Genomic DNA, 22,614 nt, shown 5'->3' with positions numbered 1-22,614 from the left:
ATAATATATTAAGTAGTAAATTAATTAAGTATTAATTACTACTACTTAAAATAAATTTTGCTTTTATTGAGTCATAATGAATGAATATTTTATTTAATTTATTTACACTGAACGTAACAATAAACATTTTCGAAAACAAATAATATTTATTTCTAATGTTAATTTTTAATATGAAATGCCCTTGAACATTGCAGGTATTTGGAAATACCCATTTTTTGTATCTTAATACGATCGACAAATTTGTTTTACATTTAAATTGAAACTGGTTTTTCAAATTCACATGGATTGGCGTAATGAAGTTTGATGTAAAGTACACTTAAATAGTAATGTTTTTGATTAATTTTTACTCTAAAATTGTTGTGACAAAGCACTGCTGGTACAGCAAGAATTTTATTAAAACCGACCTGCACGCTGTAATAATTCAAATTAAATTCCTTTTCGAATATTTGCAATATTGACGGTATTCCAGTTCAAAATCGCCTTTTATAAATTTATAGTTGACAGAGTTAATTCTTTCGATCGTAATTTAGCCGAAACGATTTTTATTGGCATATCCATTGCAAATTTAATTGATCAATATCTCTAACTAATTAATGCAACCCAGAAATTTTCTCTATATATATATATATATATATATATATATATATATATATATATATAAAGAAGCTAATTATTTACATCTTTCAAAATTTTCTGTTCTTTGAATATTTAATCAGAACTTTTTTATTATTTTATATGTTATAATTTTTTATTATTACTATTTTCGATGTAACATTTTGTTTTTGTTTTTCAAATAATATTAATTCTAAAACTCTAATAAATTGTCATATATTGAGCACACTGTAAAATTTTTACGTTTTGCTGTTGGTATTTATTTAAATACACTGATTTTAAAAATATCTGCAGTTAAATGCAATTTGACATTTTTGTCTGATGTGTCTGTCAGTCATGTAAAATGTATTAAATTATGTTGTGATTTAAATAGTGAAATTTCCTTTATGATTTGATACAAGCTCTTGGAGAACATCACAATGTCCTTCTTCAAGCAATTCCTTGTCGGGGCACTACCAAAATACGCGAGACTTATCGGTAAAGGAATAACCAACATCACTGGCTCAAGAACGGACAATTTAAAGCGGCGTCAATTACCTTACTCTTCATCTAGTAGTCGGATGGTTTGTATTAATTTAGATCCAATTTCAACATTTATCGTTTGAACTCTTTCAGAAAAGCGTGCCCTACCGAAAACGCCGAATACCTCCAAAGAGAGCAATCCAACAAATTTTCAATCCTGAGAACACTTTCAGTCTGGATATATTCAAATGTAAGTCTGCACTTGCATAACGAAAGAATTACTTACCATTAATTTTCAGATGATCAAAAAATTGGCAGAGCTCTTATTACATATGAAATAGACGATGAAACGATAAGAAATGAATTCGCAGAATGGAAGAAAAACTTCCAGTGGCCAGAATGCAAAGGTGACAATGATCAGGTGGATCGTAATATCAATGCAACGATGGAAAACGTGTCGGAAGGTTTGTATAAATTGGCAGAATTATCTAATGCTTAAACGATAATGACTAAATCCAATCAAAATTCTGATAACTTATTCAACAACAGCAATTAATCTCTTTATTCCGACCCTCGTTTAATTATTTGGACACCGGTTGACGATATTATCAATTAGTTTGCACAGCTATATTTTACTTATTGCAACAATTATTTAACTTTAAAATTTTAGTTTTTGAATATATTGATGTACAGAGTTTAAAAAAGATAAACAGTTTGATAAACTTAGATAATTTAGTAATAATCTAAGCGTTTTTTTTTTATAAAAGTATGAATTTATAAATTTTTAGAAAAGGCTGTTTCAGACGACAGTAAGACAGTAATTGAAAATGAAATTGAGAAGCCAACCATGCTAAGAGGTATTTAATTTATATATTTATATTTAATATTAAAATGTATAACAGGAATTAAATTAATATTAATTTTAAAATTTATTTTTAATTAAAGAGAGCCCACAAGATTTTAAGAGGAGGAAACAAATAAAAACTGCACAAGGAAGTTATAGCAAAACTAATGAACTAATTTCAAAAAAGAAACTCTTTGACGTACAAAAGAATGATACAAAAAAAGCGCATTGCAGTTTTTGTGCCAGTATGTACAAATATTAACGATTGAAACATATTAGAAAAATGTATGGTGTTTGTTTTAGATGTGGGTATATCAACTACTCAGTGTAGAAAATATAATGATAATCAGTTCTCAGGTGAGTAAAAAGTATTTTTATTTTTAAAAAACTAATAGTATTTATTTATCTTTTTAGAGGTTCTTCCAGAGCTTTGTTATAAGTTTAATGTTCTGAGCAAAAACGATTCAAGTTATGAAGATGCATATTTAAACACCTACCGAGGTATAAAATATAGTGGCTGCTTCGTGATAAAAAAATATAAACATTTTTAATTGTAGGTAGAATAAATGTGGACACAACGAGCAGACGCTACTGTTACGACGACCAAAGAATTATTAATTCGTGGCAACAATTTTTCCTCATGGAGAACGACAGCAAACAAATAAAACAACAGCTTACGCAGCAGTCTAACGAGGAGAATGCCTCAAAATATACGAAAAACTATTTAGATTTCTGAATGGACCCGGTAGGGGACAAGTGTATAAACGATATAGATGACCACCAAAATTTTTAAATATTTACGTTAAAATCCATTTAACTTTCTTACAAATTATCCAATTTTTCATAACATTATTTGCTCACTTCATTTGTTCATCTAATATATACATCAAATAAATGTCATAAAGGAATCTTTTGCGTTTCTTATTAACTTAAAATACGTTACCGGTATACAGATACATACAATATTATACAATATTTTATTAATTTAATTAAAATTATTAATATAATAATACGACTAATTCATATTTTTATAGTTGATACAAAATTTTAATCAACCAAATTGGCGAAATTCTGAAAGAAATATGAAAGTTCAATCACATATTTCATTTGACGAGATTTGTTTACATAGATTTTCAATAAACATTTATCAAGTTAAGGATCACTCTGTATGTATACATGTGGCACAATTTAAATTAATTAAAATTTATACATAATAAATGAGATATAAGAATATATATATATATATATATATATATATATATATATATATATATATATATATAATAAAAAACAAACAAACAAATGTTTACGATTTTGTTTAATACAAGATTCCAAAATAAAAAAAGTTTATTTAAAATAGTATTTCAAACAAACTACTTTACTAAAGGTGGCACATCAAATTATATAAATATATGTCAAAAATAGTTTTAAATTTAAAACTAAAAAACTGTTTTCAATTAACATAATTATATTATTTAAACTATGTAACATACAAAGTAAAATTGATTTATAGTTATGATACTATGTTATTTATTAATTAATAAATATCTGTAGAGATCAAAAACATAATTATAAATCTGCAAATTATAAATGGTTAAAAACTGTTAATAATTATAAGTCATTGTCAATAACCAAAAGCAATTAAAAAATGTTAGTTTTATATTCTAAACTTGATTATTTACTTGCAAAACCTTGACATTAATGTAACATTACTATAATATTTTTTTATTATTTTACATAAAGTAATATTAAAGTTTGACATCAGTTGATTGTATTAATATTGAAAATAATAGATATAGATATATCATAATTACGAATTTACAAATGGGTTAAAAACAACAAAACTGTTAAAATAAAATTTTACTATTTTATATGAAGTAATATTAACCCTTGTTATCAGTTTATTACTTCTAAATAATTTAGTGAAAAATCAACTTTTAAATATTAAAAATAAATGAAATAAATTAACTATATATTATATAGCATACTTAGGAAAACATTTATAACAATAGTAATAATTGTATGTTATAATTTATTATTAATTAATGCATATTACAGATGGTTAAAAACTGTTAATAATTATAAATTATTATCTATAGTTACAAATGATTAAAAAATGTTAATTTTGTGTTCTAAAAATAATTATTTATTGGCAAAATTTTCGCCTTAATATAACATTATTAAGATAATTTTAGATATTCAGGAAAATATTGATAACAGTAGTTATAATTTTATTAATGCATATTACACATGGTTAAAAATTGTTAATAATTTTAAATCATTATCAATAGCTTACCAATAATTAAACAATGTTAATTTTGTGTTCTAAAAATAATTATTTACTGGCAAAATCTTCACATTTTAGAACATTATTAAAACAATTTTACATTAATATTAGTCACCAATATATTTTTTAAATGATCAAATAACTTTATTATTCACGTATAGAGCATAATTAAGAAAACATTTATAACAATAGTTATAGTTTTATTAATGTTATTATTTATTATTAATTAATGTATATCACAGATGGTTAAAAATTGTTAAAAATTATAAATCATTATCAATAGCTACCAATAATAAAAAAATGTTAATTTTGTTTTCTAAAAAGTTTCATCTTAATGTAACTTTCTTAAAATAATTTTATATTAATATTTGTCATAAGTAACAATTTTTAAATATTCAAATAATTATATTATTTAAACTCTGTGACACACTTAGGAAAACTGATTTAAAACCATATTTATGATACTATAATGTTATTTATTATTATAATTAATGAATATCTGGTTAGATCATAGATATAATTATGAATTTACACACTACAAAATATTAGCCTTATCTTCTAAACATGATTTCTGTTTCAATGTAAGAGTTTCATTATTAAAAAATATTTTTTTGATTATTTTGTGTAAAGTTATTTTTAAGAGTTTTTAAATGGAAATAATTTAATTATTTAAATATGTGACATACTTTGAAAAAAACTTTTTATGACAATAATTATGATACTATATAATATTATATTATTATTTATTGTTAATAAATGTATATCTAATTAGATTGTGGACATAATTGTAAAACAAAAATCAATTAATTAGAAAATATTATATCCTAATTATTTACTTGTTAATTCAACATTTACGAAATAAACTTTTATTATTTTATAAAACTAATAAATTTGTCAACAGTTTATCATTTAAAACAACTTAACGTCACTCCCAACGTAAATATCCCATATGATGGAACCAAAAAAATATTTTTACAAATACATTTCAAAATCTGGCAATCGTTTCCGAAAAATAAAAAAAAACAACTTATCCAAACAATGAACAAATCATTCACATGACTTACGGGACAAGGCGAATTTCGCTCCGTTAATAACGTTAAAAAGTCCGGCAAACAATTCCGGCGCGCAGAACACAAAACACTATCCGCCCGCTTAAATTATCTTTTTTTCTTAATATTTTTGAAAAACAAGAATTATCGCGCGATACGCGCCGCGAGCCGTCTCTCGGAGAGATGCGCCGCTATGGTGGAGTTTCGTCGCGCAATTGGACTGAAACCGCGTGTTCGCAGCCATCGCTTTTATAAATCGTGTCGAGAGGATGACACGCCATGCGCTTTGTACCTACGCTGGTATTGTTTACTCTCTGGTGCAATTCTTTCTTTTTTATTATATTATTTTTGATTTTTCGATTTTGTCTGGAGACACATGTTGGGCCCTTCGGTAAATTGTTGATTTCGATGTGGCAACGATATTGTTGCAGGTTGGTGATTGATATGCGTGCAAAAATCAGTCTTGCCCGTCTAGATCACGTCCCCTGATGATCGTAATAATCCGGTGGAAACTCTCGTAGCAGATTATGCAAATTTCCGGTTTAATCTATTCCGCGGGTTCCAGCCCATCGCGGATTACGCACTTAAAATTGCAAACAAAGCGTCACCAATTTGTTTATGATTCTGTGGAGTAACGCGTGCAGATTATCAATCATCGTGTATTGTTGTCATCATGTGATCCATATAGATGATGACGGTGTGGTGTTTCTTCCGACGATACACGTAATTGGATTTTAATTAATAAACGATGGAATTAGTAAAAGAAGATAATGATTGATTTGTATCGTGTTTGTGTGACGAACGACCCCCGTTGGGGGTAGGTTGGTTTTAAGACTAATAAGCTGGGTAATATTGTAAATTGGGTTCGGCGAACGCCCTGAACACTTACATTATGTAGTTCAGGATGTTTACATTTCTCTCTGGCCTTAATACATTCCAAAATACGGTGTGACCAACTAAATTGACGAACATCCCAATAAAATTCATGTTCATCAGAAGGATTGTCTTTTAATTATGGGGGATAAAAATTACATTAGTGTCAAATTTTCGATGAAAATTTGGGGAACTAATAATACCATTTTTTTAGTATGTTAGTAAATCTGGGTAATCTGAATTAGTTGCCTCCCGAGATGGAAAATAAATTTAACAATTTATATAGAAATTTTAAAAATTAACAAAAAAAATATATATGGGCCATTTGATTAACTTCTACATTTGGCACATTTTACTCAAGACTGTCTACAAGGTGTCTAAAATTGGTTGTCTTTGCGAGTCTATTACGAGTATTTCAAGACCAGATAAATATTATTATTTTGACAACAGGTAAAACTTTTTACAGCCAATTTTTACATAATATAAATTACTTACCTCAAAAATTATATTTCCTAAAAATTTCAGGATATATATTTTAGATAACTCTTTTATTTATTGTCAACTATTAAAATAATTTACTATTGTTGTTTTTATATGTATTACAAAAACTACTATATTCTTATTATATAAAATATTATATTTTTCTGAATCTAGCTAAATACAGCAATTTTAATATTCAAATTTGATTAAATCTGTATTATTTAATTGATACTTTGTATAATATCCTTTTATTTTTAAAATTTTGGCCCATCTCTGTGGCATAAACTCCGTTTTCCAAATTTATGATAAGTTTATATTCCTCTTAAAGGCTCTTGAATTACTGTAATGAGTTCATTTAAAATTATTATTTCGAATTTGAATTGGGACAGGCAAGACAAAACATCGAAGTTTTGGTCTTTTAACCACAATTTTTTATTTGGATTTGGGATTGTTTTCATGTTGAAATTCACTTATTAAGAGCATCATTTTTTCAATATATGGAAACAAATTCTCGTTTAATATATCCCTGTACATAAATCAGTCTAAGGGAGCCTATAGCAGAAGAATTGAAGCATCCCCATTATTGAACCGCCACCATGTTTCACTGTGGACTTTTTGTGTAGTTTTGTCTCTGTAGGATGTATGTTTAATATATGTAAAACCATATTTTTTTGTAAAAAATTATTCTTCCTCGCTTACTGGGGTCCAATGAATGTGATCACACATATTTAGTAGAAACCAGTGTTTTTCTACTAACCATCTTCTCACTGTCGTTGAACTAGTTATAGTTTTTTGAAGATTTTTAATGATACAGGTTGCTATAATTGTGGTCCATACAGTATATTTACTACAGCATTATCGGTCCCATCTTTTGCTACCTCTGACCGCTGAACATCGAAGACAATGACTACAGTAGAGAACGAGAACACTCAAATATGGAATGGCATCTATTCGTCTTCTCTGATAAATCCCGATTCTGCTTGGATGGACACGTCGGGCGAAAAAGGATCACACGACGTTAGGAAGAAACACGTCAAACCTTAGTTTGATGTTAAGAGATATATACACCGAACAATGGGTGTTATGGTATGGGGTACTATTGCTCATGGAAATAGGTCATCTTTTGTCTTTATTAGAAGCAACATGACAGCGCAACGTTATCTTCATTCAAGTAATGGAACTATATGTTCTTCCCAAGGATCCAGTATTTCAGCAATATAATGCTCTGTTCCATGTTGCCGGGGTTAGTTTGAACTTTTTTGAAGAGACCCATATAAATCTGATGTCATGGCTAGCCAGATCCCTCGACCTTTTACCCATGAAACATATTTGGAACATGATGAGTAGAAAGCTACTCCACGGACTTTAGAGGTTTTGAGACAGTACAGGTAGTCAAAAATCTTTGACATTTTATTTCCAAATTTTAATCGTTTACTCCTTGTTATAATATCTATGTTTTACCAAAACATTATTAAATTTGAACACCAAATTTCGTGATCACTGAGTATAATTACCTATGCAAAATAGTATTTTTCATAGACGACGATATCTCGAAATTTATTGCTATATTTTAGTTGGAGGTAACTATAAAACAAATACTACCATATACGAAGAGACTGATTTTTTCGACATTTTAAACGCAAATTCAATTATCCTACCCAATAAATCAATCCATTTTCGTAGATACATTTCAGAAACGGTCAGATATCAGTCAAGTCTAGTTCAAATTTATTATTTTTAAATGAACTAATTACAGAATAGCCATAAGTCGTCATAAATATTTTTCTTCGTGTCTAATAAAATTCCTTATGGAAAAACGTATTTCAATTGCATCAAAATATAAAATTATGATCGATCGATTTGAAATGGAATAGGCCCTATGAATTTATTTCCTCCCATGAAATAAAATTTATGAAGTATCTGGATGTATAAAAATGTAACATTAGTTAGACGAACTAACATTATCGTTAAAAGACACAAAAGTTCAATTTTGTCCCTTACACCTAATGACACTACTAACAATAACTTATACACTTTTCACGATATGTTTACAAGTTCTAAACTAATAGAATTAATGTGTTAAGTTGCCCTTTGGTACGTTCGTAAATAAAAGTGAAATAAACTCCGTAAATAAATTTTTAAATGGGTTACGCTATAGTAATGGAACTAGATCGTTAACAAATAACCTATTAGATTTTAAAATAACGATGCAATTAATAGAAATACCTCGTATTAAAATAGATTCTTCATTTGACGATTGAAATCAGTTGTATGAAAAGAACTTAAATAAATATTAGTCGTACTGTCGAGTATCCAATTGATTTCAGTAAACAAATCATTCGGTTACTCAATTCAGTCGTTAGTCGAGTAGTCGGTTATTGAAATAAGTTAATTATTCCTGAATATACCATATTACTGTTTAAAAATTGGCGAATGCGCATTTAAAAAGTACCACATGTCTAAAAATTGAAATGTCATCAATATAAATTCTTTAATACTCTCTTTATTATTAAATTGTTTTTATCAATAGTAAAATCGTTACTGAATGTAAAATTTGTTAAAATTTAACTGAATATATTAACAAACGCATTATTCAGTCTCATTTTTAATAAATTATATATTTTAATATATTTATAAGATAATTTAATTTATAAAGAATATCTTATCCTATTGTATTTTATAACAAATTCTGTTTTATAGATTATATTACACAGAGTTACAAATTGCTTTAAAATATCAAAAAATCAGTTGTTCCAGTTACAATTTTATAATGTTAATTTTAAGTTAATTTTTTTAAAATATTTTTATTTTAAATATTAAATTTTATTTTGTTTTATTTAAAATTTATGACGTTCTTTAACTTTCCTATTCTCTGTTACCATTTATGTTCATTTTGTTACCATTTATAATTATTTATTGACAATACTAAAACTTAGAGACATGTTTTTAGAAATAATATATGTCACCTGAAAACCTCTATTGTTTAAACTTTTCATTTTAAATATTAGATTTATTAGTTTTTATTTTGTATTATTTAATATTTATTATTAAAAAATCAATGTTTTTTAACTCCCCTACGCTTTTAATTTAATTTTACTGTTTATTTTGTTACAATTTATAATTGTTTATTGTATAATAGTAAAACTTAAAGATATGTTCTTATATAATGTAAAGTATGTGAACTGAAAACCTCTGTTGTTGAAACTTCTTAATTAATATACACTTACTTGTGATGTATTGTTAGAAGATGTTAATAGAAAGTTTATATACCTATATACTGCTTTACAGTTATTCTATCTTATTTATATTGAGACTGAGGTGTATTTTATTCTGAATATTGAATAACGTAATTGCGAAGTTAAATTTATTCATATAGGGCTTATTTAGTATTTAGTTTATTTGTATTTGTTTTGTTTCAGAGAGAGCTGTTATTATTTAAAAAATAACAATATATTAAGTGTGTATTTAAGATAATTAATTAATGGTAGGCGTTATTAATCTGACAAATTTCATATAAACAATGTTTTGGATAATAAAATAATTAAATATATATTATAGACATAAAAGTATATCATTCTCTCTATTTTGGCGAATGCGCCGGATAAAAGTCATTTGTAAGTGAATATTTTTATAATATAATAGTGATATTTCACTAATAATATTATTTGTTAATAAGTTAATTTAAATATATTTGAAGAATAAAACAATTATATATTGTTTAAGTAATCATCAAAGAAATAGTGACGTTTACAAATCCAGTAATTTATTTCCTATAATCATTTTAGTAATAAGTGAATTTGTTTAAATTAACGTTTTTATTAATACAAATCAACATTTGTTTAAAATTAAATTATTTATTCAGATATACAGATTGGTATTATAACCTATAATTAAAACAACTTATTAACTAAAATGTTTTATTAACAGAGAAATTTGAATATTTTCTTAAATATTTACAATACAAATATAATCAGTTTTGTCACAACAAATAATACAATCACGTAAGGATAAGTATGAAATGATGTGTTGAATGGTTAATATTGAAATAATTGAATTCAATTTAATGCTAATGCAGTCGATATTATCTTAATGATTTAACAATGTCAAAGAATTAACTACATTATTTATAAAATGTTTCACTGAAAATTAATTGTATACAAATAATTTATTAATAAAAATACTGCCAATTAATTTTGGAATGTATTTCGTCGGGTGTCACTACGTCATAGTGTTCCTTACGTAAATCGCTATAAAATCTCTACTATTTTTGATCTCCTCGTAGTCATCCAATATCCAATCGTCGCTATAAAAATTAGGATTAAATGGCTCCGGATCTGTATGTCGGCCTTTACCTTCCCCAGGTCCAATTATAATTATCATGTTTCCTTTATAACATTTAATATATTCGTTAAATGCGGGTCTGTTATTAAAGTAGCAGAATAATAAAGCGTAGTTCGGATTTAACATGGAGGGATCTGGAGTATCAGGTGAATAGTTGAGCTCTATGAATTGCGGACATGAATATTTACTCTTCCACCACTCTTCATTGACTTCGTATCCAATCACCGGCAAATCTAAAAAACCACATGTAATTACATGTAGTAGTCGGATAATTTAAATTTTAATTACTGCCAGAGAATGTATGTATAAATAGTAAATTTAAACAACATTCGACGTCCAAAAAGTTAGCGATGTTTAGACAAGTGCAGACTGATTAAGCAGAACTGAGATGAAATTGAAAAAAACAAATTGTATAAACATTTTTCAAATCAAACACTACGGTTACTCGGGAAGTACATTAAAATTGTAAGTTAACAATTATACCTGTTGCTTTATTAATGAACCACTCAAGAAGTCCGCACCCGCATCCCAGTGACACCACTCCTTCATTTCCATATTCAACAATCTTCCTTTTAATGAACTGCAAATTTTTAACACTCGGCCAAACCCACAGTACTTTCAGTGCATCCGAATTGTCAGAGTTTTTGTTCAAATTTAATAAATTTTGCCATTGATTTTCTTTGTAATATTCCAAAACCCGGCTCAAAAAACTCTCTGCCATGTCCAGATGCTTAGAGCGTGATGCGTTCAGAGTCCGCGCTTTTTAAACCCAACGACCCTGACATTACATCATTACATTTCAAGACCACGATACACTGTGATCCAATAAAACGTATACAACAAAGGGATATAATAAGTAAACATACGTTAATTAAATTTAAATAATTTAAACATTTAATTAAAATTAAAATTTAAACATAAATTAAAATGTAAATGTAAAGGTTGAGGCCATTGTTTCCATATCTATAGTTGTTCGGTTTATTGGTCGATGTTTGTTGGAATTATTTGCAGAAATTTTGTTTGGCACTTGTCATCTGCTTAACAAATTTGGTGTTTTTGAGCACTGGTGATACGAACCAAATCAGATCTCTGAAGATGCTAGCCACTCGTGCTAGCGAAACGTTAGGAAATAATTCCAACAAACGTCGACCTATAAACCTGAAGAACTGTAGATATAAAATGTAAATATTACAGTTAAAACAAATAATTTTAATAATGATATATAACAAATGTAATATTTGTTAAATATCATTAAATTAATTATTATATTTTCATTAAAAAAGTTAAAACAATATTTTTCTATTACTACTATTTAAACAATATTTGTGAACAATTTAAATTCGATGTTGTTCAGTGTATATGTAGGAAGCATAATTAATGACCCTGTGCTAATAATACTTTCTCATAGGTAATATTGAAAATAGTGCCGTTTATTTTTATATTGTAGAGAAAGGAAAACGTGCATGAAAAATTCATTCTAATTATAAAAGGCCAATTAGAAGTTGCCAAATAACCACAAAACAATGCCAAACATTGTTTTAATTAACAATTGCATGTTTTAGCTTGAAATAATATTTTGCGGTAAATTAACATATGCCTATTGTCGACATTCGACATATCGACAATAATTTATTTCAGTAATTAATTATTGGTCAATTATGTTTCGAATATTGGATTTTATTTTTACCTTATCTGGAACAAGGTAAAAATAATAAATATCTCTTTGCATGCATACGTTATTATTCATGTTGAGAATTCATCATCAAATCTCTATACTAAAACAACAACACTGTTTTTCTTTAAATATTTTACTTGTAAATTCACCAATTATGTTTCTGATACAGGATACTTATTTTTTGTTTGAGTGTCTTTTCTTCCATAGAATTATGTCTTTTGGTTTTTATATTATTTAGTTTATCACCTTGTGTATTCTTTTTAGCACTTAATTTTCTTTCGAAAATAGCGCTTTTAGTCGAACATAGTGGTTTTTCCAAATTGTACTTTGAATCCCTCCCTTTTGTTAATGTGGAAACTTTCAAATAAGGTTTGTTTGTTGGACTTGCACTTTTTAACCTTCTCTCCGTTCTTTTCAACATTGGTTCATCGCACAAAGATTTGCTTTGTTTCCTTCGAGCCTCTTGTATCATTTTCTCTCGAACCACTGGCCACTTTCTACTGTATATGCCATATTTATGACAAGGTATTCTATCCGATTGTTGATAGACGCGTATCCTAAAACCTGTAGTTATTTGTTGCGTAGCATAAATTTTTACACATATTTACCTGTACTGTGCTCCAAAATCCCACATTGGCTTCTCCAAGTATTCAAGCCAATATTGTTGATGTCCAATTACTGATCCAGGCCTACAAATTCTCATCCATGCTATGGCTTCCTTTGCAGTCATCCTATAATGTTTTAATAAATACGCTCCAATTAAAGATCCTGTCCGACCAAGACCCGCCTATAACAATACAAAAAGATGATGTTATATCACATACAACCATACAACTACCTTGCAATGGACAGCGATGACCGACGGTGCTTCTTCCGCAATTTCCAAAAATTTCAACAAAATATCTGTCGGAGGAACACTGCCATCGGCAAATATCAAGTCGTAATGGTTAATTCCAGCTTCCCTGAATACAGCAGCATCATATGACTTTTTGTTTAGTCTAATTACTGTTTTTACGTCGTTCTTTAAAAAATATTTTATATAAAAATCCGGCTTGTGTAAATTAAGTATCTCTTTTTGATTAGGTCCAATAAAAGCTATAAATTTTTTGGGCACCAACCAGTTCAGGTCACCGTACTGAATGGAATTCATCCTGTCGTATTCTATGTCGTTGAAATCTTTAAAATCGAAAAACTTAAATGCTAAAGCCTTATATATAGCTCTTAAACAGTTGATTATACTGAGTTTATATGGACTGGGGGATGGTGACGCATCTACAAAACCCCTAGAAAAATAAAAAAAAAATAATTAACAACATTTTCTACGAGGTATGATCAAAATATAAGGTGAATGATTTTATAGCAGCTATGCATGACACTACAATCACTTTAAGTAACAAATCTGATGCCTCGATAGATAGTAAGTTGTGAATTTTAACTTGTAAGGTTTAAATTACTAAAATATACCAAAAAAACTATGGAATGTTAAAGTAAGTGTATGGCGATAATGTAGTAAATCTGGAGGCAGTTTTAAAGTGGAATTAAATAGGTTGAAGAAGAACAATGATCGGGACGTCCTTTGACCTTAAAGTTCATTCCAAGAAGAACAAATATGAAGACGCAACATTTAAGGTTTGAAAAGCAAATTACCAAGAAATAGACCTGAAAAGTGTACTTCCCCATTTTGGTCTCTAGATTTAACAACTTTTGGCTATTGACAGAAATAAATATCCCACTAAAAAGCAAACATTTTGACAAAATTTCTATCATTGACGGAATCCGAGCTATTAGAGGAACGTCCAAATCGATGCAGTACTTTGAAGGAGACTCATTCAAATGTGTTGTATAATTTATTTATTAATTATTTCAAAATAAAATTGTTAATCATATTTCTGACCAAACCTTTTACATACTTGCTAATAAAAATGATTATTAATAGCTACATTAAAACATGATAAATATGTAAGTTATATTTGACGCTGGTTGTCTATTAATAAAAATAGTCATAAGTATACATTTTTTGTAGTTATGTTAGAGTTGTTGGCAGCATATTTCATTGAATTTCAAATATAATTCTCCACTGTAAGAATTTATTACTGGTAAATAAGCTTTACTTTAGTTGTGAATTGAGGCGAGTGATAATTATTATAATTACTTAAGAAATGTCCTTATAATTAAGGAGTAGTCCAGTCTAAAAAAAAAATAATAAAAATAATTAGTGTTTAATTTACACAGATTAAAATATTTAATAACTTGTTAAACCTTAGTCAAAACTTGAGAATAGTAATATGTAGATACTTAAATATTATTTATTTTAATGCAATTTATCACGTTAACAACTTCTTTTAATTTGTCATACGGTATTATTGTCAACTTTTTTTGTTTAGCTATATTGACGCACTAGACATTAATGACATTAATTACGATATTTTTTTGAACGCATTACATATTTTTATATTAATCCTCAATTAAAAATGACCGAAGAAGAGTTTCAAAAGGAAAATGTGTTATGTAGGGAGGGTGAACCGCAAACCTATCTAGTCGAGACCAAGCCAAAGACACCGGGGCCCTTTAGGTTCAAGAACTACAGAAAAGAGGTGCAAGTATTGATCCAAAACAACGGCGTAACTTTGGAAATGGATGTTTGTGAGTGCGAAGGTAAAGGCCCAGGATTGTACGGAGACTGCTTGGAAGGAGAATTTCTTTTATACAAAATATACTTGCACTGGCCTTCCAACCATTCACTTAATGGAGAGAAATATCCGCTGTGTGTAAAGTTAGTTCACTACAAAAGGAAGTACAAGAGCATATCGCGTGCCATAAAAAATAACGCAATTGCAATATTGGAAGTATTTGTTGATACTAGAAATCACGTTCACAGTAATGTCTTTGGTGCGATCGCTCGTCAGGTCGAACTGGTTAAGGATGAATTCATGAAGCCAGTTATGCTGGAACGTAAGATCCGTCTTTCTGACTTTATTCCAACAGATGTTGAAAATTATTTCAAGTACAAAGGTTCTCTCAATAGTCCGAAATGTAAGGAAGGCGTCACGTGGGTGGTATTTCTAAAACCAATACATATTTGTTCGCTCCAATTGAAAATGATTATGAACATACAAGACAAAGAAGGAAATCCTATAAAATGCAACTCTGATTGCAGTTAAATATTTGCACTGTATACATATTTCTACAAATTAATTAAATGACTATTTTATATACAATAATGTTTTATTCAAATAGGCGCAAATGAATTATCAATGTATTCAATTTTTCTATTTCCATCATGATGGTGATTCAAACGTTTTGAACACAACATGTTGGTAAGTTTTTCAACAATTTTAATTTTATATAATATATGAATTGCATTATTTTATCATATAATTCATACCAGTTAAAAAAGAATTTGAAAATTAAAGTTATATAAAAGGTTACTTACTTAAAGGGCCCAGCTGGTTGTAACATTTTTGCCACAATTTCTGGATACATTTGAAGATAAATGACAGCATACGATCCCATAAGAAAAGCAGCATTGGCTTTTTTCTTGTCATTGTTCGTGGTGTAATGGACGACACGTCTTAACCCCTTGACTAAGCTAAGGTACTTGTTTAACTTCAAACAGTACTTATATAAACATGATATATTTAACGGTCCAAAATCTAAATAGTAATTATTATAAAACAATTCATTGTCTATATTGAAATAAAATGTATCGTTCGTGCTTTTCATTTTGTATGCTGCTGACCCTTTAACTACAGCGAAGTATAATCGGCCACTGATAATTTCCACTAAAGTTTCAACGTGGAGGCCCCCGCTATGATGTTCCATGTTCAGGGAAACAAGCAGCAAGATCTTTGGGGATCTCTACAGGAAGCTGCATAAATTGTTAAATGAATGAGATAATTAATCAAAAATGCAAATATAAATAATATCGCCTTTACAGCAATTTGGAGCATTTTACCTAATGTTGATCCATCAAAACTGACAAACAGAAATAATTCAGGATGGTATTTCCGATATTAAGGCTTCTTCAGATCCTTAATTTTCTTAAGTCTCCGGTATTGTTGATAATTCTTAAAGCTTAACCATTTGCAAGTATGTAGAAAAGGCAATGGAATATTCTTGACACAAAATATTATGTTTAAACTAAATATACTTTAGTCAAAAAATTGATATGTAGACACTGTCAAATTATTCATGGTGAATTTAGAAATAACATTTTTTAATATGGTATTAGTGTTATCAAAACAATCTATTTGACAAAATATACTGGGGAACCAAAAAGTTTCATAATTATTCCTTGTTTTTTTTTTTAAAATGATTTTCTATTGATTGTATTATTCATAAGAAATGTTTAGTTACTTTTCATTTATATATACTAACAGTTTTCACATCATGCTGTTTATTAAACTGTTAAATTACAAAATGGAATAAAATAAAAGTCGAGAATTGGATTTATGAATATTTTATTTTAATAATTACATGTCTATATATATTTGTGTTAAAATTATATAATTCATAATATACATATATTGATGATATAAATACAACAATTAATAATATAAATAAATCAACCGGAAAAATATAATCAATGATTTACTTACAATTCCATATTAACTAATAATTGAAATTCAGTCATGCGCTTCATATTTCAATGCCGTCGTAAGATATCCCATCCGCCTCCGGAGTTTCCTTCCTAGACTTAATATGATCTATGGTGTTCTGAAAATGCTTGGTAATCTGTTCAGTTTCGTCTGAACTTTCTAAGTTGGGTAATTCCTCCTTGATTTTTCCGATCACTTGGTTGAGTATTTGAACACTAACCTGGTCGTTGCCTTTCTCAAAGAAATATATGTAATGGTTTAACAATTCAACAAACAATTGAACTTGTACACTAATGTCCATGCACTGCTGGGCAATTTTTAGACCCTTTTTCAGACACTCCACCACTCTTTTTCCTGAAAATCAAACTCACTTAGTAACTAAGTAAAAAATGACGAATTTAATTCTTACCATCGTGAGATTCTTCACGGTTACTGGCCAATGTCTTGCCACTCCAAAACAGGTGCGTACAAGTCGCCACGCCTCTACACTGATCTGGTTTCTTAAGCAATTTGCTGGCCGCCAGTGCGCACTGTGTGCGCAACGGCTCCGAATTCTCCTCAGAGAAACAACTGATCTGTTCCAGCGTCCCCACAATCAATGTAATGGCGGCCAGTTGTGCCTTCGAGTCCGAAATCTCATCTTCGTACAGCGAAAAGGCTTGCGACATAAACTCGTACGCGACAGTTTCGTGATTATCGAAGCCTATCTTGTCGATGGCGAGGGCGCCCTGAAGGTAAAGTCGCAAAGGCAGATCGGCCAGTTCCGCCTTCACAAGCGCCGTAATTGTGGAATGACAGAACTGAAAGATTTTCTGGCATTTTTTCTCCCACTTGTCGTCTTTCATGTCGCGGTACTTGTAGGCCAGTTGGTATGCTTGGAATACCAAAGGAGGCAAGGTGTATTTTATCCTTAATGGACCACCAGTACTCAATATCTACAAAAAATGTATGGTGTGTTAGATCCAATAAAAATTAATAACAATTTTTATCATTACCTTCTTGGCAGTGGTAAGCATAAGGTATTGATCGTCGGGCACGTTCGATCTAAGTTGATGGATGAATCTGGCGAGCAAACACTGTTCTTCAGCGAGCTCCTCAAGATCCACTTGTGTACCGGGATTTTCATTTTTGTCTGTTACCAGAGTGCCAAGCAAGGTCAGCGCTTGTTCCACTTCATCTGGAGAAGGTACTATGGTCTCGTTGTCTAGGGCGTTGTTAAGGATGTAAATGCTTAGTGACTTCCTGCCAAAGTAGTCCAAATGTTGCATCAAGCCAGCATAATGCTTCAGTTTTAGAATTATTAAGAGATTATTGTAATTGTCCAGAGGAATTTTCAATAATTTGAGCAATTCCTTCGCCACTGACGAATTCGATTCCAGGTGTTCCAAACCGAGCCTTTGAAATACCTGACAAAAACGTATTATTTATTTATTTAAGGAAGCCATTAAGGATAACAGGGAATTTACTTACTTCAACACTGGACAACATGACCTTGTCTATGTAGTCAATGCGGTCTGGATAGCATTTCAAAGCCAGATTCACTAAGGCAACTTGTAGAGCGACCATATCTTCTGGAGGCAAGTATTGTCTGTTAGCGATAATGAGAGAAACCTGATCAGAGAACACTTCAAATAATTGGACCTCTTGTAAGATACTGACGCCTAAAACAGTCAAATAAAATACAATAATGTCACAAATATGTTAGCATATATTTTACCTTCACTTCCCAGCGCATCTGACCTCTGGCTAAATGCGGCAAGGCGTTCCATTAAACTAATAACAATGTTCTTCACATTTACACCAGCTTCTAGCTCAGCGCAAGACCGTAAGAATGAATTCAATGTTTGAATGTGAAATTCATCCGGAAACACTTGAATAATGCACTCCATTAAGTATTCTTGAGCAATTGCATCTCTACAACTCACGACCTAAAAAATACTCATGTAATACAGTCGCACAAAAACAAAAGATGTTAAAGTTTGTTTAATTTTCAATGGAAAATGACAATATTAAAATTTTGAAGCACATCATACCTGTTCTAGTATTCCTGGTAGAACCAACTTTTGGTATTTTTCCAACGTAACAGATTCAAGTTGGCTAAGTCGCACCAAATTGGTACCAACCAAGATGCGTAACTCCTCACGTTCACGCTCCCTATTCTGCCGTTCCCTAGAGTGGCCTTGATGTTGCATGCGCACCCATAGTTTGTTCATTTCGGCGAAATTCATTAACACAAAATCTATCGAATCCTTCACTGTACCCTCAGGACATTCCCCATCTTGATCTGGAGAGTCTGGTAGCACATTCCTGGTACACTGAAGCAGGTAGTTTCTTAAAAAGAGGCCCCTCAAGGGATGTTGCACTCCTAAATACGGAAAGGTTTAATGGTTAAATATACAGACTTTTTTAACGATACTGACCTCTGCACATTTCCACCAAGTCTTTTAACAAATCTCTTCTGAGAGATGAATTTGTTTTAATATAAACCAAACCAACAGTGATAAGCAGATATAGCCTAGGTACAATATTTCCAGCATACTGCACCAATTCATAGAGATCCGTAACTTTGCGACCTTTTTGAAACTCATCAACCAAATACAGCTCCATGTGTCTAAGTTCGTCTGTTATTGCCATATCTAAAATATGCCGAGACTTAGAAATTGAACAATTTTTTCCTAGTATTTATTTAGTGTTAAGAATTTACGTATAAAATATTCACAATAAACTTGAAACCAAATGTACAGTTGAAGCAGCAGAAAAACTCTTTTTATTAATAAAGAACAATTTTCCACCACTTGGAAAAGGTCACGAGTGTAGACAACACCGAATATTGTAATCAATAACCATTCATAAAAAGTATGCACATATATATGCATAAAAAAGAATCAGGTAATATATGTTAGAGACTAGAGACAGGCAATTCAGGTCCAGAAGTGGATTCATTCCAATCAGACTCGCTCGTTGGATTCGCTCCAATATTCAAAGTGGATTCGATTTGAACCATTGGAACTCGTCACTAATAGAGACGAATGACAAATATTATTTCTGCATGCCCTGTCAACAATAACAACACATTTGACGATGTAGCAATTTTATAAATCTTTTTGCTGATGTTTGTTTAACGTTCACCGCTAATTTTCTAATTTAATAAAGATATTAAAAATATTAATGCAGTCTTAAATAAATAGTCATATGAAGTGTAAAAAATAGCAATTGCAAGCACAAATGGCGATTCCAAGGCAAATATTTGAGCTACCAATTTATTTGTCTATATAAATATCATCATTAGATTGTAGATGGTTAATTCTTATTTATTAATAATATTAAAATTATAATATATATAACATAGAATTAGTTTTAAACTTTTAATTATACTGTTATCAAACACCAAAAAAATCCAAATTTCTTCATTATTAGTTTATGAATCATCATTGTTTGTAGTTTTCAAGTATTCTTGCTCTCCATTTTTCAATCTAAGTATTACAGATTACATATGTTATTTTATAATTTTTGGAAATTTAAAAAATTAAAATATAGCATCTTACTATTTAGTGCCTATAGTAATAATTTATTTATATAAACAAAATTTACTGGAATAAAAATATATTACATATATTGATTTTTATTTTTTACTTTTTATAAAAATTCTTTTCAATGGCATCTAACTTTTATCATATATTCAAATAACTCCTTCAAAATGTACAATAGTAATTAATATATTTTGAAACACCTAATACTTACAAAGTTCATAATAACTTTTAGGGGATAACAAAGAGGTGCGTAGTTCTGTGAGCATAGCACTTGCATTTTTTAGGGCCTCCATCAATTTATTTTTGTCAAGGGCGCGTTTCATGTGAAACGCCTGGGCTTTGACAACCCCCAAGGCATCATGGAGATACTTTTCCTGTTCCTCCACAGGCGATATCTGAGGAGGCGTAGTTGGCTAAAATAAATAAAAAGTAAACATAATTGATGTTAAAGTGAGGTTATATCAGATTTTTTGGATGGAACTACCGAAAAACCATCGAAAATTTTGATGTAGTCGATGTGGAACGGTACTCCGGCGCTATAGGAACCCATGGTTTTAATAGGTCGTAGATTTTAATGACGTGTAATAGCAAAAACATAAATATTCACTTACCATTTTTGATAAATGTCAAAACTTGTAAATTATTCAACATGTATTGCCAACCTAAAATAAAAATGTCAATTCCGATTATTTCCCTACAAAATCCCTACCTTTAAACAAGGTCTGATCAGACCGACTGGATTTGTTTGATTAAAAACTATTTTTGTATCTACGAAAAATAAAACAACGTAACACAAAAGGTTTATTTAGATTGAAATATATATCACTTTTCAATAAAATCAGTTAATATCTAATAATGTCAGGTACTATCTCAGATTCATCTATAATATATAAAAAAAGGCAGTCTACAAAGATACGAATTTATTTTTAAATAAACAATACATTGGAAGTTTTTCAAGGGTCTACAGAAATGGTCTTAAATATTACTTGTAGAGCTTTTAATCGTGGTTGTGTGCCCTAGAATAAAAAAATTACAATTTAATAATAATATTATTGATATAAATACCATAAATAAGGGAATTAACCGCTTTTGCTCCTGCTTTGGCTTCTTGATCATCATTGTGAGGATGAAAATGACTCTATTCTGAAATTTAGTTATTATTTTAACAGTTTTTATTACTTGCCATTATGGATTACTTACTTGGAAAATAACTTCATTAATAAATACACTTTGGACTTGTTCATACGGAAAAAATTTGTAGGTTGTACCTAATAAATATTTAGTTGAAACATGGTACCCCAGTCCATTTACAATAATCAAGTTTTCTGTAATGAACAAATGTTACAAGAGTGTTGTTGCATAATTAAATATAACTGACCTAATGTTATTGTAGCCCAAATATTCCTCACAAACACAAAACAAATTACACATATTATTATAGCTAATTTGATATCTATTATTTCCACAAATAAACACAGGAAATTAAAAAATAATATAGATAATATTGCTACACTTCTTTTAAAGATCGTCTTTTTATAGGAATGCTGAATTGTAACATTAACACTATTTGGCTTTTTAATTATATTTAAGTTGAATACTTTTCCGGTGATGCTACGATAATTATTTTTTGGCTTTTTACGAAATTTTTCCATTTTAATTTCATGTTTCAAGTGGTTCAACTTTTAGGTTATATTTACAATCTTATCTGTCATTCGATTTAATAGAGCGGGAATTTTCAAGATAACAAAAAATGAAAGACGGTAACAAATGTTCCTCATTAATTCATTATTAATAAACATACTATTATTAAGTATATACACTTTGAGAAACGTTGTGTTTCCTTAATAGGGCTCATGGATATTT

General features: G+C 29.3%; 6 protein-coding genes across 9 annotated transcripts in view; 1 reads left to right on the top strand and 5 right to left on the bottom strand.

The window, feature by feature from the left end:
- The window catches only part of LOC109608473 (follicle-stimulating hormone receptor-like), a 69,459-nt gene extending 64,004 nt beyond the window's left edge, over nt 1–5,455 (bottom strand). The window contains exon 1 of the mRNA XM_049961184.1: nt 5,270–5,455. The gene's annotated coding sequence lies outside the window, so the exon portion shown is untranslated. The remainder of the gene's footprint in view (nt 1–5,269) is intronic.
- On the top strand, nt 919–2,826 carry LOC109602132 (uncharacterized). Of its 2 annotated transcripts, none has more exons than XM_020018464.2 (8): nt 919–1,175; nt 1,228–1,324; nt 1,374–1,538; nt 1,878–1,931; nt 2,020–2,163; nt 2,222–2,275; nt 2,333–2,419; nt 2,476–2,826. In XM_020018464.2, the coding sequence occupies exons 1-8, from the start codon at nt 1,032–1,034 to the stop codon at nt 2,652–2,654; spliced, it is 924 nt and encodes a 307-aa protein (XP_019874023.2). In that variant the 5' UTR covers nt 919–1,031; the 3' UTR covers nt 2,655–2,826. The 2 variants fall into 2 exon arrangements, with proteins under 2 accessions (XP_019874023.2, XP_019874022.2); XM_020018463.2 differs by having other exon boundaries at nt 920–1,175; nt 1,863–1,931.
- A 5,167-nt stretch (nt 5,456–10,622) lies between the features above and the next one.
- Nucleotides 10,623–11,669, bottom strand: LOC109602121 (uncharacterized). Its single transcript, XM_020018449.2, has 2 exons — nt 11,432–11,669; nt 10,623–11,181 (listed from the first exon to the last, which is right to left on the bottom strand). Exons 1-2 carry the CDS (start codon nt 11,667–11,669, stop codon nt 10,826–10,828), a joined length of 594 nt encoding a protein of 197 aa, XP_019874008.1. The 3' UTR covers nt 10,623–10,825.
- A 1,069-nt stretch (nt 11,670–12,738) lies between these two features.
- Nucleotides 12,739–16,772, bottom strand: LOC109602119 (dual specificity protein phosphatase CDC14A). 2 transcript variants are annotated; one of them, XM_020018448.2, is made up of 5 exons: nt 16,579–16,772; nt 16,057–16,491; nt 13,462–13,906; nt 13,232–13,410; nt 12,739–13,180 (listed from the first exon to the last, which is right to left on the bottom strand). In XM_020018448.2, exons 2-5 carry the CDS (start codon nt 16,443–16,445, stop codon nt 12,769–12,771), a joined length of 1,425 nt encoding a protein of 474 aa, XP_019874007.2. In that variant the 5' UTR covers nt 16,446–16,491; nt 16,579–16,772; the 3' UTR covers nt 12,739–12,768. The 2 variants fall into 2 exon arrangements, with proteins under 2 accessions (XP_019874007.2, XP_049817144.1); XM_049961187.1 differs by having other exon boundaries at nt 12,739–13,153; nt 16,057–16,772.
- Nucleotides 16,773–17,066: 294 nt separating this feature from the next.
- On the bottom strand, nt 17,067–21,419 carry LOC109602123 (vacuolar protein sorting-associated protein 35). 2 transcript variants are annotated; one of them, XM_020018451.2, is made up of 9 exons: nt 21,363–21,419; nt 20,963–21,164; nt 19,642–19,857; nt 19,255–19,586; nt 18,939–19,149; nt 18,692–18,882; nt 18,217–18,627; nt 17,631–18,156; nt 17,067–17,575 (listed from the first exon to the last, which is right to left on the bottom strand). In XM_020018451.2, the coding sequence occupies exons 1-9, from the start codon at nt 21,363–21,365 to the stop codon at nt 17,262–17,264; spliced, it is 2,406 nt and encodes an 801-aa protein (XP_019874010.1). In that variant the 5' UTR covers nt 21,366–21,419; the 3' UTR covers nt 17,067–17,261. The 2 variants fall into 2 exon arrangements, with proteins under 2 accessions (XP_019874010.1, XP_049817142.1); XM_049961185.1 differs by lacking the exon at nt 21,363–21,419 and adding an exon at nt 21,236–21,344.
- Nucleotides 21,420–21,656: 237 nt separating this feature from the next.
- On the bottom strand, nt 21,657–22,444 carry LOC109602135 (uncharacterized). Its single transcript, XM_020018466.2, has 4 exons — nt 22,130–22,444; nt 21,952–22,076; nt 21,817–21,894; nt 21,657–21,767 (listed from the first exon to the last, which is right to left on the bottom strand). The coding sequence occupies exons 1-4, from the start codon at nt 22,401–22,403 to the stop codon at nt 21,705–21,707; spliced, it is 540 nt and encodes a 179-aa protein (XP_019874025.2). The 5' UTR covers nt 22,404–22,444; the 3' UTR covers nt 21,657–21,704.
- Nucleotides 22,445–22,614: the final 170 nt, after the last annotated feature.

The sequence above is a fragment of the Aethina tumida genome, chromosome 1, assembly GCF_024364675.1.
Source record: "Aethina tumida isolate Nest 87 chromosome 1, icAetTumi1.1, whole genome shotgun sequence".
In the NCBI taxonomy this organism is placed as follows: Eukaryota; Metazoa; Arthropoda; class Insecta; order Coleoptera; family Nitidulidae; genus Aethina; species Aethina tumida.
This window is presented reverse-complemented; position numbering and strand designations above follow the sequence as displayed.